Source organism: Pan troglodytes, chromosome 1 (assembly GCF_028858775.2).
Source record: "Pan troglodytes isolate AG18354 chromosome 1, NHGRI_mPanTro3-v2.0_pri, whole genome shotgun sequence".
Classification (NCBI taxonomy): domain Eukaryota; kingdom Metazoa; phylum Chordata; class Mammalia; order Primates; family Hominidae; genus Pan; species Pan troglodytes.
In genome coordinates, this window is record NC_072398.2 from 95,069,041 (window position 1) to 95,081,426 (window position 12,386).

At 43.4% G+C, this 12,386-nt stretch overlaps 1 protein-coding gene across 7 annotated transcripts in view; it reads left to right on the plus strand.

Annotated features, from left to right (window-relative positions):
• NUP210L (nucleoporin 210 like) overlaps window positions 1-12,386 on the plus strand; it is a 161,092-nt gene that overhangs the window by 38,438 nt on the left and 110,268 nt on the right. For all 7 annotated transcript variants that reach the window (XR_010158103.1, XR_010158104.1, XM_001144608.6 and 4 more), the window contains exon 13: window positions 11,941-12,139. Coding sequence is in view for 5 of the 7 variants with exons in the window: in XM_001144608.6 (XP_001144608.4) it covers window positions 11,941-12,139 (199 nt within the window). In the remaining 2 variants the exon portion in view is untranslated. The remainder of the gene's footprint in view (window positions 1-11,940; window positions 12,140-12,386) is intronic.

A 12,386-nucleotide genomic window follows, 5' to 3' on the forward strand; every position in this document is an offset into this window, starting at 1 on the left:
CCACCATGCCCGGCCAATTTTTTGTATTTTTAATAGAGATGGGGTTTCACCGTGCTAGCCAGGCTGGTCTCTATCTCCTGACCTCGTGATCCACCTGCCTCGGCCTCCCAAAGTGCTGGGATTACAGGCATGAGTCACCACGCCCGGCCTAATTTTTTGTATTTTCAGTAGAGACGGGGTTTCACCATTATGGCCAGGCTGATCTCGAACTCCTGACCTCAAGTGATCCTCCCACCCCGGCCTTCCAAAGTGGTGGGATTACAGGCATGAGCCACTGCGCCCAGCCCCAGCCCCATTTTTAATATATGTTGCTGTTCTCTATAGGACTTAATAGTTTGCCATCACTCAGTGAACATTTATTATCTCATAGGTATTATTGGACATTCAGAGATACATAACACATGATCCCTATCTTAAACTAGGAAGATATATTAACATGAAAAAAGTCAAATAACATTTTAAGAAAATGATATGTGAGATATTTAAAGCCCTGTATGACTGAGAACTACTTGAATTGTACAGTAAGTGCTATTAGTTTGTAAAAGAGAAATCCTTGTGTATGGGACTATCAGAGACTATTATGAAAGACGTGGGAACTTGAATAAGACTTTTGGAGGATGGAATAAAAGTAAGGCCCAAAGGTCAAATTTAGAGTGCTTCCTTATTTGGTAAATAAACTTTTTTCAGAACACAGCTACTCCCATTCATTTACATATTGTCTGTGGCTGCTTTCAAGCCACAACTGCTGAGTTAGTAGTTACCACGGAGACTGTGTAGCCTCAATAAGTCTAAAATGTTTACTATCTAGCTCTTTACAGAAAGCTTTGCCAATCCTTGCTGTAGACAATGGGGAACCAATACAGGCTTTTAACAGGTCAATGGTATGGTAAGGTCTCTGTTCTGAAAGATATCTAATTATTTTTATAATCAGACAATAACAGCCATTATACTAAAAAACAAAAGATACTTGCTGGTGCTATAGACTAGTAGATTAGAATGGATTGAAGGGAGAAAGTGAAGGCAAAAACTTCAGTTAAGCTTGAACTAGTGAGATGGTATTGAGAATAGCAGGAAATAGACCAACTGAGAATCTTTTTTAACAGGTAAATCAATCCGATTTGATTGAGCAGGGAAGAGTTAAACATTTAAAGCCACAGAGATGATGTGGAGGTTTCTGACTTTGCCAGCGGGGTGGATAGAAAATACAAGAGGCTGGGAGTGGTGGCTTACACATGTAATCCCAACACCTTTGAGTGGCCATGGCAGGAGGGTGGCTTGAGGCCAGGAGTTCGAGACCAGCCTGGACAACAAAGCAAGACCCCCCCCATCTCTTAAAAAAAAAATTAACCAGGCGTAGTGGCACATGCCTGTAGTCCTAGCTACTGAGGCAGGAGGATCGCTTGAGGCCAGGAGTTTGAGGTTGCGATGAACTATGATCACGCCTCTGCACTCTAGCTTAGGCAAGAGTGAGACCCTGTCTTTAAAAAAAGAAAAGAAAATACAAAAAAATGGAAAAGATGATGAATTTAGTTTTGGATACATTTAGCGTAATTCACCTATGGAGCATCTAAGTGGATGTTTTTAATTGGAAATAGGGGTCTGAAGTTCAACTGAAAGATTAGGGCTGGAGAGTTTGTGTATGGTTAGTCACTGAAGCTTTGGGACTGGATAAGTTTCCCAGGAAGAACATATGGATCCTGTGTAATGTAAATGTCACTTTAAGAAACATAGGAAGAGGAACTAGCAGAAGAAACACAGAAAGTGGCAAAAATGACAAAATAAAAGATATTTTATTTTATTTTATTTATTAATTTTTTTGAGATGGGGTTTCTGTTGCCCAGGTTCAATGCAGTGGCACGATCGTGGCCTACTCCAGCCTTGACCTCAAGCAATCCTCCCACCTCAGCCTTCCAAGTAGCTGGGACTACAGGCGTGTACCACTACGCCTGGCAAATTTTTTTTTTTTTTGAGATGGAGTCTTGCGCTGTTGCCCAGGCTGGAGTGCAGTGGTGCAATCTTGGCTCATTGCAACCTCCGCCTCTCGAGTTCAAGCAATTCTCCTGCCTCAGCCTCCCGAGTAGCTGGGATTACAGGCGCCCACTACCGCGCCCAGCTAATTTTTGTATTTTTAGTAGAGACGGGGTTTCACCATGTTAGCCAGGCTGGTCTTGAACTTCTGAACTCAGCCTCCCAAAGTGCTGGGATTACAGGTGTGAGCCACCACACCTGGCTTTTTTTTTTTTTTTTTTTTTGAGATGGAGTCTTGCTCTGTTGTCCAAGCTGGAGTGCCGTGGCCAGATCTCAGCTCACTGCAACCTCCACCTCCCAGGTTCAAGCGATTCTCCTGCTTCAGCCTCCTGAGTAGCTGGAATTACAGGCACGTGCCACCACGCCTGGCTAATTTTTGTATTTTTAGTAGAGATGGGGTTTCACCATATTGGCCAGGCTGGTGTTGAACTCCTGACCTTGTGATCTGCCCGCCTTGGCCTCCCAAAATGCTGGGATTACAGGCGTGAGCCACCACGCCTGGCCTAATACATTAGTTTTTACAGGCCACATATAGTCACTATCTCATATTCTTTTTTGTGGTTGTTATTGTTTTATTTTCCAACCTTTTAAAAATGTAAAAACTGTTCTTAGCTCATTGTACAAAAACAGGTTGTATACAGGCCGTAGTTTGCCAGACCCCTCCTACATGGAGTTAGATGCTTTAAAGAGATCAATAAATTTAAAAATGTAGAGTGACATGTTTAGCATCTTGTGGGGTGTTTATGTGTGTGTGTGCGTATATAAAAGAGACCTGGACCATTACATTGTGTATAATAGTAAATAACATATATATATATAATGTATTTATATATGTTCATGTGTATGTAAATATTTAAGGAATGATTTCTTCTTTATCTTAACAATTTTAAATTATATATATATATATATATATATATATTTTTTTTTTAAGACAGGGTTTCTCTCCCATCACCCCGGCTGGAGTGCAGTGGTACACTCTCAGCTCATTACAACCCCCATCTCCTGGGCTCAAGCAATCCTCCTGCCTCAGCCTCCCAAGTAGCTGAGACTACAGGCATGCAACACCATGCCCAGTCAATTTTTGTATTTTTAATAGAGACAGGGTTTCACCATGTTGGCCAGGCTTGCCTCAAACTCCTGACCTCAGGTGATCCACCTGCTTTGTCCTCCCAAAGCGCTAGGATTATAGCCATGAGCCACTGCACCTGGCCTTTTTTTTTTTTTTTCCCAGACAGGGTCTCATTCTGTTGCCCATGCTGGAGTGCAGTGATGCAACCTCAGCTCACTGCAACCTCCGCCTCCCGGTCTCATCCAATCTTCCCACCTGAGCTTTTCAAGTAGCTGGGACTACAGATGTATACCACCATGCTCAGCTAATTTTTAAACTTTTTTTAGAGACAGGGTCTCCCTATATTGCCCAGGGTGGACTTGAACTCCTGGGCTCAAGCGATCTTCCCGCCTTGGCCTCCCAAAGTGCTGTAATTTTTAATCTTCAGGTGTACGTGGTAGGTGTATATATTTATGGGATACATGAGATATTTTGATATGGCCATACAATGCATAATAGTCACATCAGGGTAAACGGAGTATCCATCACATCACCTCAAGAATTTATCCTTTCTTTGTGTTACAAACATTCCAGTTATACTATTTTAGGTATTTTAGCAATGTTTTTTTAGAGACAAGTTCTTGCTCTGTCACCCAGGCTTGAATGCAGTGGCAGGAACATGACTCACTGCAGCCTTGGCCTCCGGGGCTCAAGCAATCCTCCCACCTCAGCCTCCCGAAGTGTTAGGATTACAGGAGTGAGCAACTGTGTCTGGCCATTAATGATTTTTTAAAAAAATGTGTTGTTGAGGCCAGGCGCAGTGGCTCAAGCCTGTAATCCTAGCACTTTGAGAGGCCGAGGCAGGCAGATCACAAGGTCAAGAGATCAAGACCATCCTCGCCAACATGGTGAAACCCCTTCTCTACTAAAAATACAAAAAATTAGTCAGGCATGGTGGTGCGCACCTATAGTCCCAGCTACTCGGGAGGTTGAGGCAGGAGAATTGCTTAAACCTGGGAGGCAGAGGTTGCAGTGAGCTGAGATCGCACCATTGCACTCCAGCCTGGGCAACAGAGTGAGACTCCATCTGAAAAAACAAAACAAAACAAAACAAAAAAAAAGTGTTGTTGAATTTGGTTTACTAATATTTTGTCAAGAGTTTTTCCATCATGTTCATCAGGGATATTGGCCTGTAGTGTTTTGTTTTTTTTTTAATAAGTCTTTGTCTGGTTTTTGTATCAGGGTAATACTGGCCACATAGAATAAGTTTGGATGTATTCTCTTCTCTATTTTTCAAAATACTTTGAGTAGGATTAGAATTAGTTCTTTTTTAAATGTTTAGTAAAATTTAGCCATGAATCCATCAAGTCCTGGGCTTTGTTTTGCTGGGAGACTTTTATTGCAGCTTCGATCTCATTACTTGTTATTAGTCTTTTCAGGCTTTGGATTTCTTCATAGTTCAATCTTGGTAGGTTGTATATGTCTAGGGATTTATCCATTTCTTGTAGGTTTTCCAATTTATTGGTGTATAATTGCTCATAGTAGCCCCTAATGATCCTTTAAATTTCTGTGGTATTGGTTGTAATATCTTCTTTTTCATCTCAGATTTTACTTTTATTATTTATTATTTATATATTTTATTTATTTATCTAGTTTTTGAGACTGAATCTCACTCTGTCGCCCAGGCTGGAGTGCAGTGGTGCGATCTGGGCTCACTGCAACCTCTGTCTCCTGGGTTCAAGTGATTCTCATGCCTCAGCCTTCCGAGTAGCTGGGATTATAGGCGCCTGCTACCACGCCTGGCTAATTTTCGTATTTTTAGTAGAGATAGAGTTTCACCATGTTGGCCGGGCTGGTCTCAAACTCCTGACCTCAGGTGATCTCCCGGCCTTGGCCTCCCAAAGTGGTGGGATTACAGGCATGAGCCACCGTGCCCAGCCAGATTTTACTTATTTGGGTCATCTCTCTCTCTCTCTCTTTTTTTTTTTTTTAGTCTGGCTAAAGGTTTGTCGATTTTGTTTATCTTTTCAAAAAACCAACTCTTCATTTTGTTGATCTTTTGTATTTTTTTATTTCATTTATTTCCGCTCTGATCTTTATTATTTCTTCTACTAATTTTGGCTTTGGTTTGCTCTTGCTTTTGCAGTTTTGTTTTTCTTTTTTTTCAGGCAAGGTCTTGCTCTGTTGCCCAGGCTGGAGTACAGTGGTGAGATCACAGCTCACTGCAGCCACTACCTCCCAGGCCCAAGTTATCTTCCCGCCGCAGTCTCCCAAGTAGCTGGGAATACAGGTGAACACCACCACGCCAGCTGATTTTTGTATTTTTTGTAGAGACAAGGTTTCACCATGTTGTTCAGGCTGGTCTTGAACTCCTGGGCTCCAGCAGTCCACCTGCTTCAGCCTCCAAAAGTATTGGGATTACAGGCATGAACCACTGTGTCCAGCCAACTTTTCCAGTTCTTTAAGATACTTCGGCTGGGTGCGGTGGCTCACACCTGTAATCCCAGCAATTTGGGAGGCCGAGGCAGGTGGATCACAAGATCAAGAGATTGAGACCATCCTGACCAACATGGTGAAACCCTGTCTCTACTAAAAATACAAAAATTAGCCAGGCATGGTGGCGTGCCCCTGTAATCCCAGCTACTCAGGAGGCTGAGGCAGGAGAATTGCTTGAACCCAGGAGGCGGAGGTTGCAGTGAGCTGAGATTGCATTACAGCACTCTGGCCTGGCAACAGAGCAAGACTGTCAAAAAAAAAAATACAACATTGGGTTGTTTTTTTCAAGTTTTTCTACCTTTTTTTTTTTTGAGACAGAGTTTTGCTCTTGTTTCCCAGGCTGGAGTGCAGTGGCGTGATCTTGGCTCACTGCAACCTGTGCTTCCTGGGTTCAAGTGATTCTCCTGCCTCAGCCTCCTGAGTAGCTGGGATTACAGGTGCACGTTTCCATGCCCTGCTAATTTTTTGTATTTTTATTAGAGATGGGGTTTCATCATGTTGGCCAGGCTGGTCTGAAACTCCTGACCTCAGGTGATCCACCTGCCTCAGCCTCCCAAAGTGCAGGGATTACAGGTGTGAGCCACCGCACCTGGCCTCTACTTTTTTGATGTAGGCATTCATTACTATAAACTTTCCTCTTAGTACTGCTTTCACTGTATCTCATAGGTTTTGTTATGTTGTGTTTTCATTTTTGTTTTTTTCAAGAAATTTTAAAATCTCCTTCTTAATTTCTTCATTGATATGCTGGTCATTCAGGAGCAAGTTGTTTAATTTCAATGTGTTTGTATAGTTTCCAAAATTCCTCTTGTTACTGATTTCTAGTTTTAGTACACTGTAGTCAGAGAGGATATTTGACATAGTTTCAATTTTTTTGAATTTTTGAACAATTGTTTTGGGCCTAACGTAGTCTATTCTTGAATATGATCAAGAATACTCATTCTTGCTGAGGAGATGAATGTGTATTCTGCAGCCATTGAATGAAAAGTTCTGTAAATATCTATTAGATCCTTTTGGTCTACATTGTAGACTAAGTTTGATGCTTCTTTGTTGATTATCTGTCTGGATAATCTGTTCATTGTTGAAAGTAGGGTGTTGAAGTCTCCAGCTATTAATGTAGTGAGGTCTATAGCTCTCTTAAGCTCTAATAATATTTGCCTTATACATCTGGATCCTCCAGTATTGGGTGTATATATATTTATGATTGTTATATCCTCTTGCTGAATTGACCCCTTTATCATTACATAATGGCCTTCTTTTTCTCTTTTTATAGTTTGTCCTGAGATCTATTTTGTCTGATATAAGCATAGCTATTCTTGCTCTTTTTTGGTTTCCATTGGCATGGAATCTTTTTCCATCTCTTTATTTTCAGTCTACGTGTGTCTTTATAGGTGAAGCGTGTTTCTTGTAGGCAACAGATTGTTGGGTTTTTGTTTTTGCTTTTGTTTTTGAGATGGAGTTTCACTCTTGTTGCCCAGGCTGAAATGCGATGGCATGATCTCGGCTCACCGTAACCTCTGCCTCCCAGGTTCAAGCAATTCTCCTGCCTCAGCCTCCCGAGTAGCTGGGATTACAGGCATGTGCTACTACGCCCAGCTAATTTTATATTTTTAGTAGAGACGGGGTTTCTCCATGTTGGTCAGGCTGGTCTCGAACTGCCAATCTCAGGTGATCTGCCTGCCTTGGCCTCCCAAAGTGCTGGGATTATAGGCGTGAGCCACTGTGCTCAGCCTTTTTTAAAAAAATCTATTCAGTCACTCTATCTTTTTTGATTGGAGAGTTTGATTGGAGAGTCCATTTAAATTCAATGTTATTATTGATAAATAAGAACTTACTCCTGCCATTTTTAATTTGTTTTCTGGTTGTTTTGTGGTCTTCTCTTCCTTCTGTCCTTCCTTCCTGCCTTCTTCCTTTTTGTGAAGGTGATTTTCTCCGGTGGTATGTTTTAATTTCTTGTGTTTTATTTTTGTCAGGTTACCATGACGCTTGCAAATAAGATCTTATAACTCATTATTTTAAACTGATAACATCTTAACACTGATTGCATAAACAAACTAACAAATTAGCAAAGAGAAAACTAATCAAAACTCTAGGCTGGTTGCAGTGGCTCATGACTGTAATCCCAGCACTTTGGGATGCCGAGGTGGGTGGATAACCTTAGATCACCTAAGATCAGGAGTTTGAGACCATCCTGGCCAACATGGTGAAACCCTGTCTCTACTAAAAATACAAAAATTAGCCGGGTGTGGTGGTGCATGCCTGTGATCCCAGCTACTCATGAGGCTGAGGCAGGAGAATTGCTTGAACCTAGGAGGTCGAGGTTGCAGTGAGCTGAGATTACGCCACTGCGCTCCAGCCTGAGTGACAGAGCAAGACTCCATCTCAAAACAAAAACAAAAACAAAAACTTCTACACTTTAATTTCATTCCCCTGCTTTTTAACTTTGCGTTGTTTCTATTTATATCTTATACTGTCTATGTCTTGAATAGTTGTTATAGTTATTCCTTTTTATAGGTTCTTCTTTTAGTCTTTCTACTCAAGGTATCAGTAGTTTAAATCTCTCTCTTTACCTCCTCTTTAAGGCCAGTAGCTCTTAGATTTGCCATTTTGTGGCCATTTTCTAGAACTTCATTCTTTTCTATTATTTTTTCTTTAGTCTCTGCTAACTGTATTTTCTTTCTTTTCTATTTTTTTGAGGCCACATCTCACTCTGTCACCCAGGCTGGAGTGCAGTGGCATGATCTCTGCTCACTGCAACCTCCACCTCCTAGGTTCAAGTGATTTTCATGCCTCAGCCTCCCAAGTAGCTGGGATTATAGCATGCGCCACCATGCCCAGCTTATTCTTTCTATTTTTAGTAGAGACAGGCTTTCACTGTGTTGGCCAGGCTGGTCTCAAACTCCTGGCCTCAAGTAATCCACCCACCTTGGCCTCCCAAAGTGCTGGGATTACAGGTGTGAGCCACTGCACTTGGCCCATGACTATATTTTCAAATAACCTGTCCTCAAGCTCACTGATTCTTTCTTTTGCTTCATCAGTTCTACTGTTGAGAGACTGATGCATTCTTTAGTTTTTTTTTTTTTTTTGAGACGGAGTCTCACTCTGTTGTCCAGGCTGGAGTGCAGTGGTGCAATCTCAGCTCACTGCAAGCTCTGCCTCCCAGGTTCACGCCATTCTCCTGCCTCAGCCTCCCAAGTAGCTGGGACTACAGGCGCCCGCCAACACGCCCGGCTAATTTTTGACTTTTAAGTAGAGACGGGGTTTCACCATGTTAGCCAGGATGGTCTCGATCTCCTGATCTCGTGATCTGCTTGCCTTGGCCTCCCAAAGTGCTGGGATTTCTTTAGTATGTTAATTGAATTTTTCAGCTCCAGGATTTCTGCTTTTTAAAATTATTTCAGTATCTTTGTTATATTTGTCTGATAGGATTCTGAAATCCTTCTCTTAAATTTCATTGAACTTATGCAAAACAGCTGTTTTGAACTCTTTGTCTGTAAGGTCATATAGCTCTGTCACTCCAGGATTGGTCACTGGTGCCTTATTTAGGCCATGTTTTCCTGTATGGTCTTGATCTTTGTGGATGTTCATTGATGTCTGGGCATTGAAAAGTTAGGTATTAATTGTAGTCTTTGAACAATATGCTTGTTTGTACCCATCCTTCTTGGGAAGGCTTTCCAAGTATTCAGAGAGAATTGAGTGTTGTGATCTAAGTCTTTGGTCACTGCAGTACATATCTGCATTGGGCGGCACCCCAAGCCCAGTAAAGCTGTGACTCTTGCAGACTTGTAGAGGTACTGCTTTGGTGGTCTTAGGTAAGATCCGGGAGAATTCCCCGGATTACCAGGCAGACTCTTGTTCCTTCTCTTTCTTTTGCCCAAACAAACAGATCCTCTCTCTCTCCCTGCTAAGCTGTCTGGAGCTGGGGGTGGGGTTACACAAGCCCCTCGGTGGCCACCACCACTAGGACTGCACTGGGTCAGACCCAAAGCTAGCATAGCACTGGGTCCTGCCCAAGTCCTTCAGTGACCACTGCCTGGTTACTGCCAGTGTTCACTCAAGGCCTAAGGACTGTACAATTAGTGGGTAGCAAATTCAGCCAGGCTTGTGGCCTTCGTTTCAGGATGGGAAGCTCCTCACCAGCCCAGGGCAGGTTCAGAAATTCTATTCAGGAGCCAGGGCCTGGAGTCAGGAACCTTAGAAATCTACCTGATGCTCTATTCTACTGCGACTAAGCTGGCACCCAAGCTGCAAGACAAAGCCCTTCCCAATCTTTTTATTTATTTATTTATTTGTTTTTCTGGAATGGAGTCTCACTCTGTCACCCAGGCTGGAGTGCAGTGGCATGATCTCAGCTGACTGCAACCTCTGCCTCCTGGGTTCGAGCGATTCCCTTGCCTCAGCCTTCCGAGTAGCTGGGAGTACAGGCATGCACCACCACGCCCGGGTAATTTTTGTATTTTTAGTAGAGATGGGGTTTCACCATATTGGCCAGGCTGGTCTCAAACACCTGGCCTCAAGTGATCCACCCATCTCGGCCTCCCAAAGTGTTGGGATTACAGGTGTAAGCCACCGCACCCGGCCCCCTTCTCGTTCTTGACTCTCCTTTGTTCAAACTGAAAGAGTCTCTCTTTGTGGCCACAACTGCCCCAGACCCGTGGCAAATACTGACTAGCTACTACCAATGTTCATTAAAGGTCCAAAGGCTCTTCAGTCAGCTTGTGAATGCTACCAGGCCTGGGTCTCTCCCTTCAGTGAAGTGGGCTCCCCTCTGGCCTAGGGCAGGTCCAAAAATGCCATCCAGGAGCCAAGGCCTGAAATTGGGGACCCCTGAAGCCCACTTGGTGCTCTACCTCACTATGGCTGAGCTGGTACCCAAGCTGTAAGACAAAGTCCCCTTTACTTTTCCATTTCCTTTTCTTAAGCAGAAGTCTCTGCTCATGGTCATCACAGCTGGGAATGTACTGGGTCACACCTGAAGCCAGCATGGCACTGAATGTCACCTAAGGCCTGTATCAAATACTGGAAACCACCAAATGTTTATTCAAGGCCCAAGGGCTCTTTTTTTTTTTTAATGGATTTTTGCTCTGTCGCCTAGGCTGGAGTGCAGTGGCATGATCTCGGCTCACTGCAACCTCCACCTCCCGGGTTCAAGCAATTCTCATGCCTCAGCCTCCTGATAGCTGGGATTACAGGTGCCCGCCACCACGCCCAGCTAATTTTTGTATTTTTAGTAGAGACAGGGTTTCGCCATGTTGGCCAGACTGGTTTTGAACTCCTGACCTCAGGTGATTTGTCCACCTCAGCCTCCCAAAGTGCTGAGATTACGTGCATGAGCCACTGCACCCGGCCAAGGCCCAAGGGCTCTTTAATCAGCAAGTGTTGAATCCTGCCAGGACAGTGTCCTTCCTTTCAAGACAGCAGGTTCCCTTCTGCCCCAGGGTGTGTATAGAAATGTTTTCAGGGAGTTAGTGTCTGAAATGGGGGCCTTGTGACTCTGCCTCATGCTCTATTGTGGCTGAGCTATTATCCGAGTTGCAAAACAAAGTCCTTTTTACTCTCCCCTCTCCTCTCCTCTCCTCTAGTCGGAAGAAGGAGTAACTCTCCCAGAGTTATGAGCTGTGCACCTGGGGTGTGGGGAGGAGTGGTACAAGCACTCTCTTGGCCACCCCAGCAGGTGTCTCACTAGGTCATATGCATCCCAGGTCCACTGGCTTCAAGCCCAGCACAGCACCAGAACTTGCCCAAGAATTGCAGTCTTTGTGGCCTACACAGCCTTTCAAGTTTATTTAGGACCCCAGAGTGCTTTAGCCCACAGTGTCGGGGTTAGCTGGAACTCAGGTTCAGACCACTGGGATGGGTAATTCCCCTTTGGCTAGCGCTGGTCTAAATGCTCCTTCCACAGCGCTGGTCTAAATGCTCCTTCCACAGGCACTGACTGAATTCTGCCCTGTGTTGCTTTCCACTGTAGTAGGCAGCACTGAGCTCCAAATCTGTGCACCTGGGGAGTGCAGTGATTGTGGAATGCAAAGTCCCACAATCACTGTACTCCCCAGGTGCACAGATTCTCTCTCTGCCCCATGTGGCTGCTGCCACTGCCTGGGAAAGGAAGAGAGGTGATGTTGGCAATTCTAGACTCTTTTCTTGCCCCTTCAGTGGCTCCTTCCTTGATATGATGTTAAAACCAGGTACTGTGATTGCTCACCTGATTTTTGATTCTTATGAAGGTGATTTCTTGTATGGATAGTCATTCAATTTGGTGTTCCTGCAGGGAGGACAATCACTGGAGGGTTCTATTTGGCCATCTTGCTTCTCCTCCTCCTAAGACTTTTTTTTAACATAACTTTCTTGAAAGATGAATTTTTCCCCTCCAGATACATGTCCTGAAACTGAACAAAATGGAACTGTTACCATTTCATGCTGATGTGGAGATTGGCCAGATTATAGAAATCCCCATTGCAATGTATCACATAAATAAAGAGACCAAAGAAGCCATGGCATTCACAGACTGCTCTCATTTATCCTTGGATCTGAACATGGATAAACAAGGAGTCTTTACTCTTCTCAAAGAAGGTAAAAGTAGCCTTTTTATCTTCTCCTTCCTTTGTCTTTATTTATTTATCTTTAACTCTACCACTGTGACAGATTACTTTCTTTGTCTTTAAGGAAGCAATCAACAATTCAGAAACTACCAATTATAGTCTAAGTTCACATATTACTTTTCTTTATAATACTTTATTTTGTCAAATGCCTTGTAGTAAGTGTTATACTCCTCATTTTACAGATGTAGAAACACAGGCACAGAAACTGAATAACATTG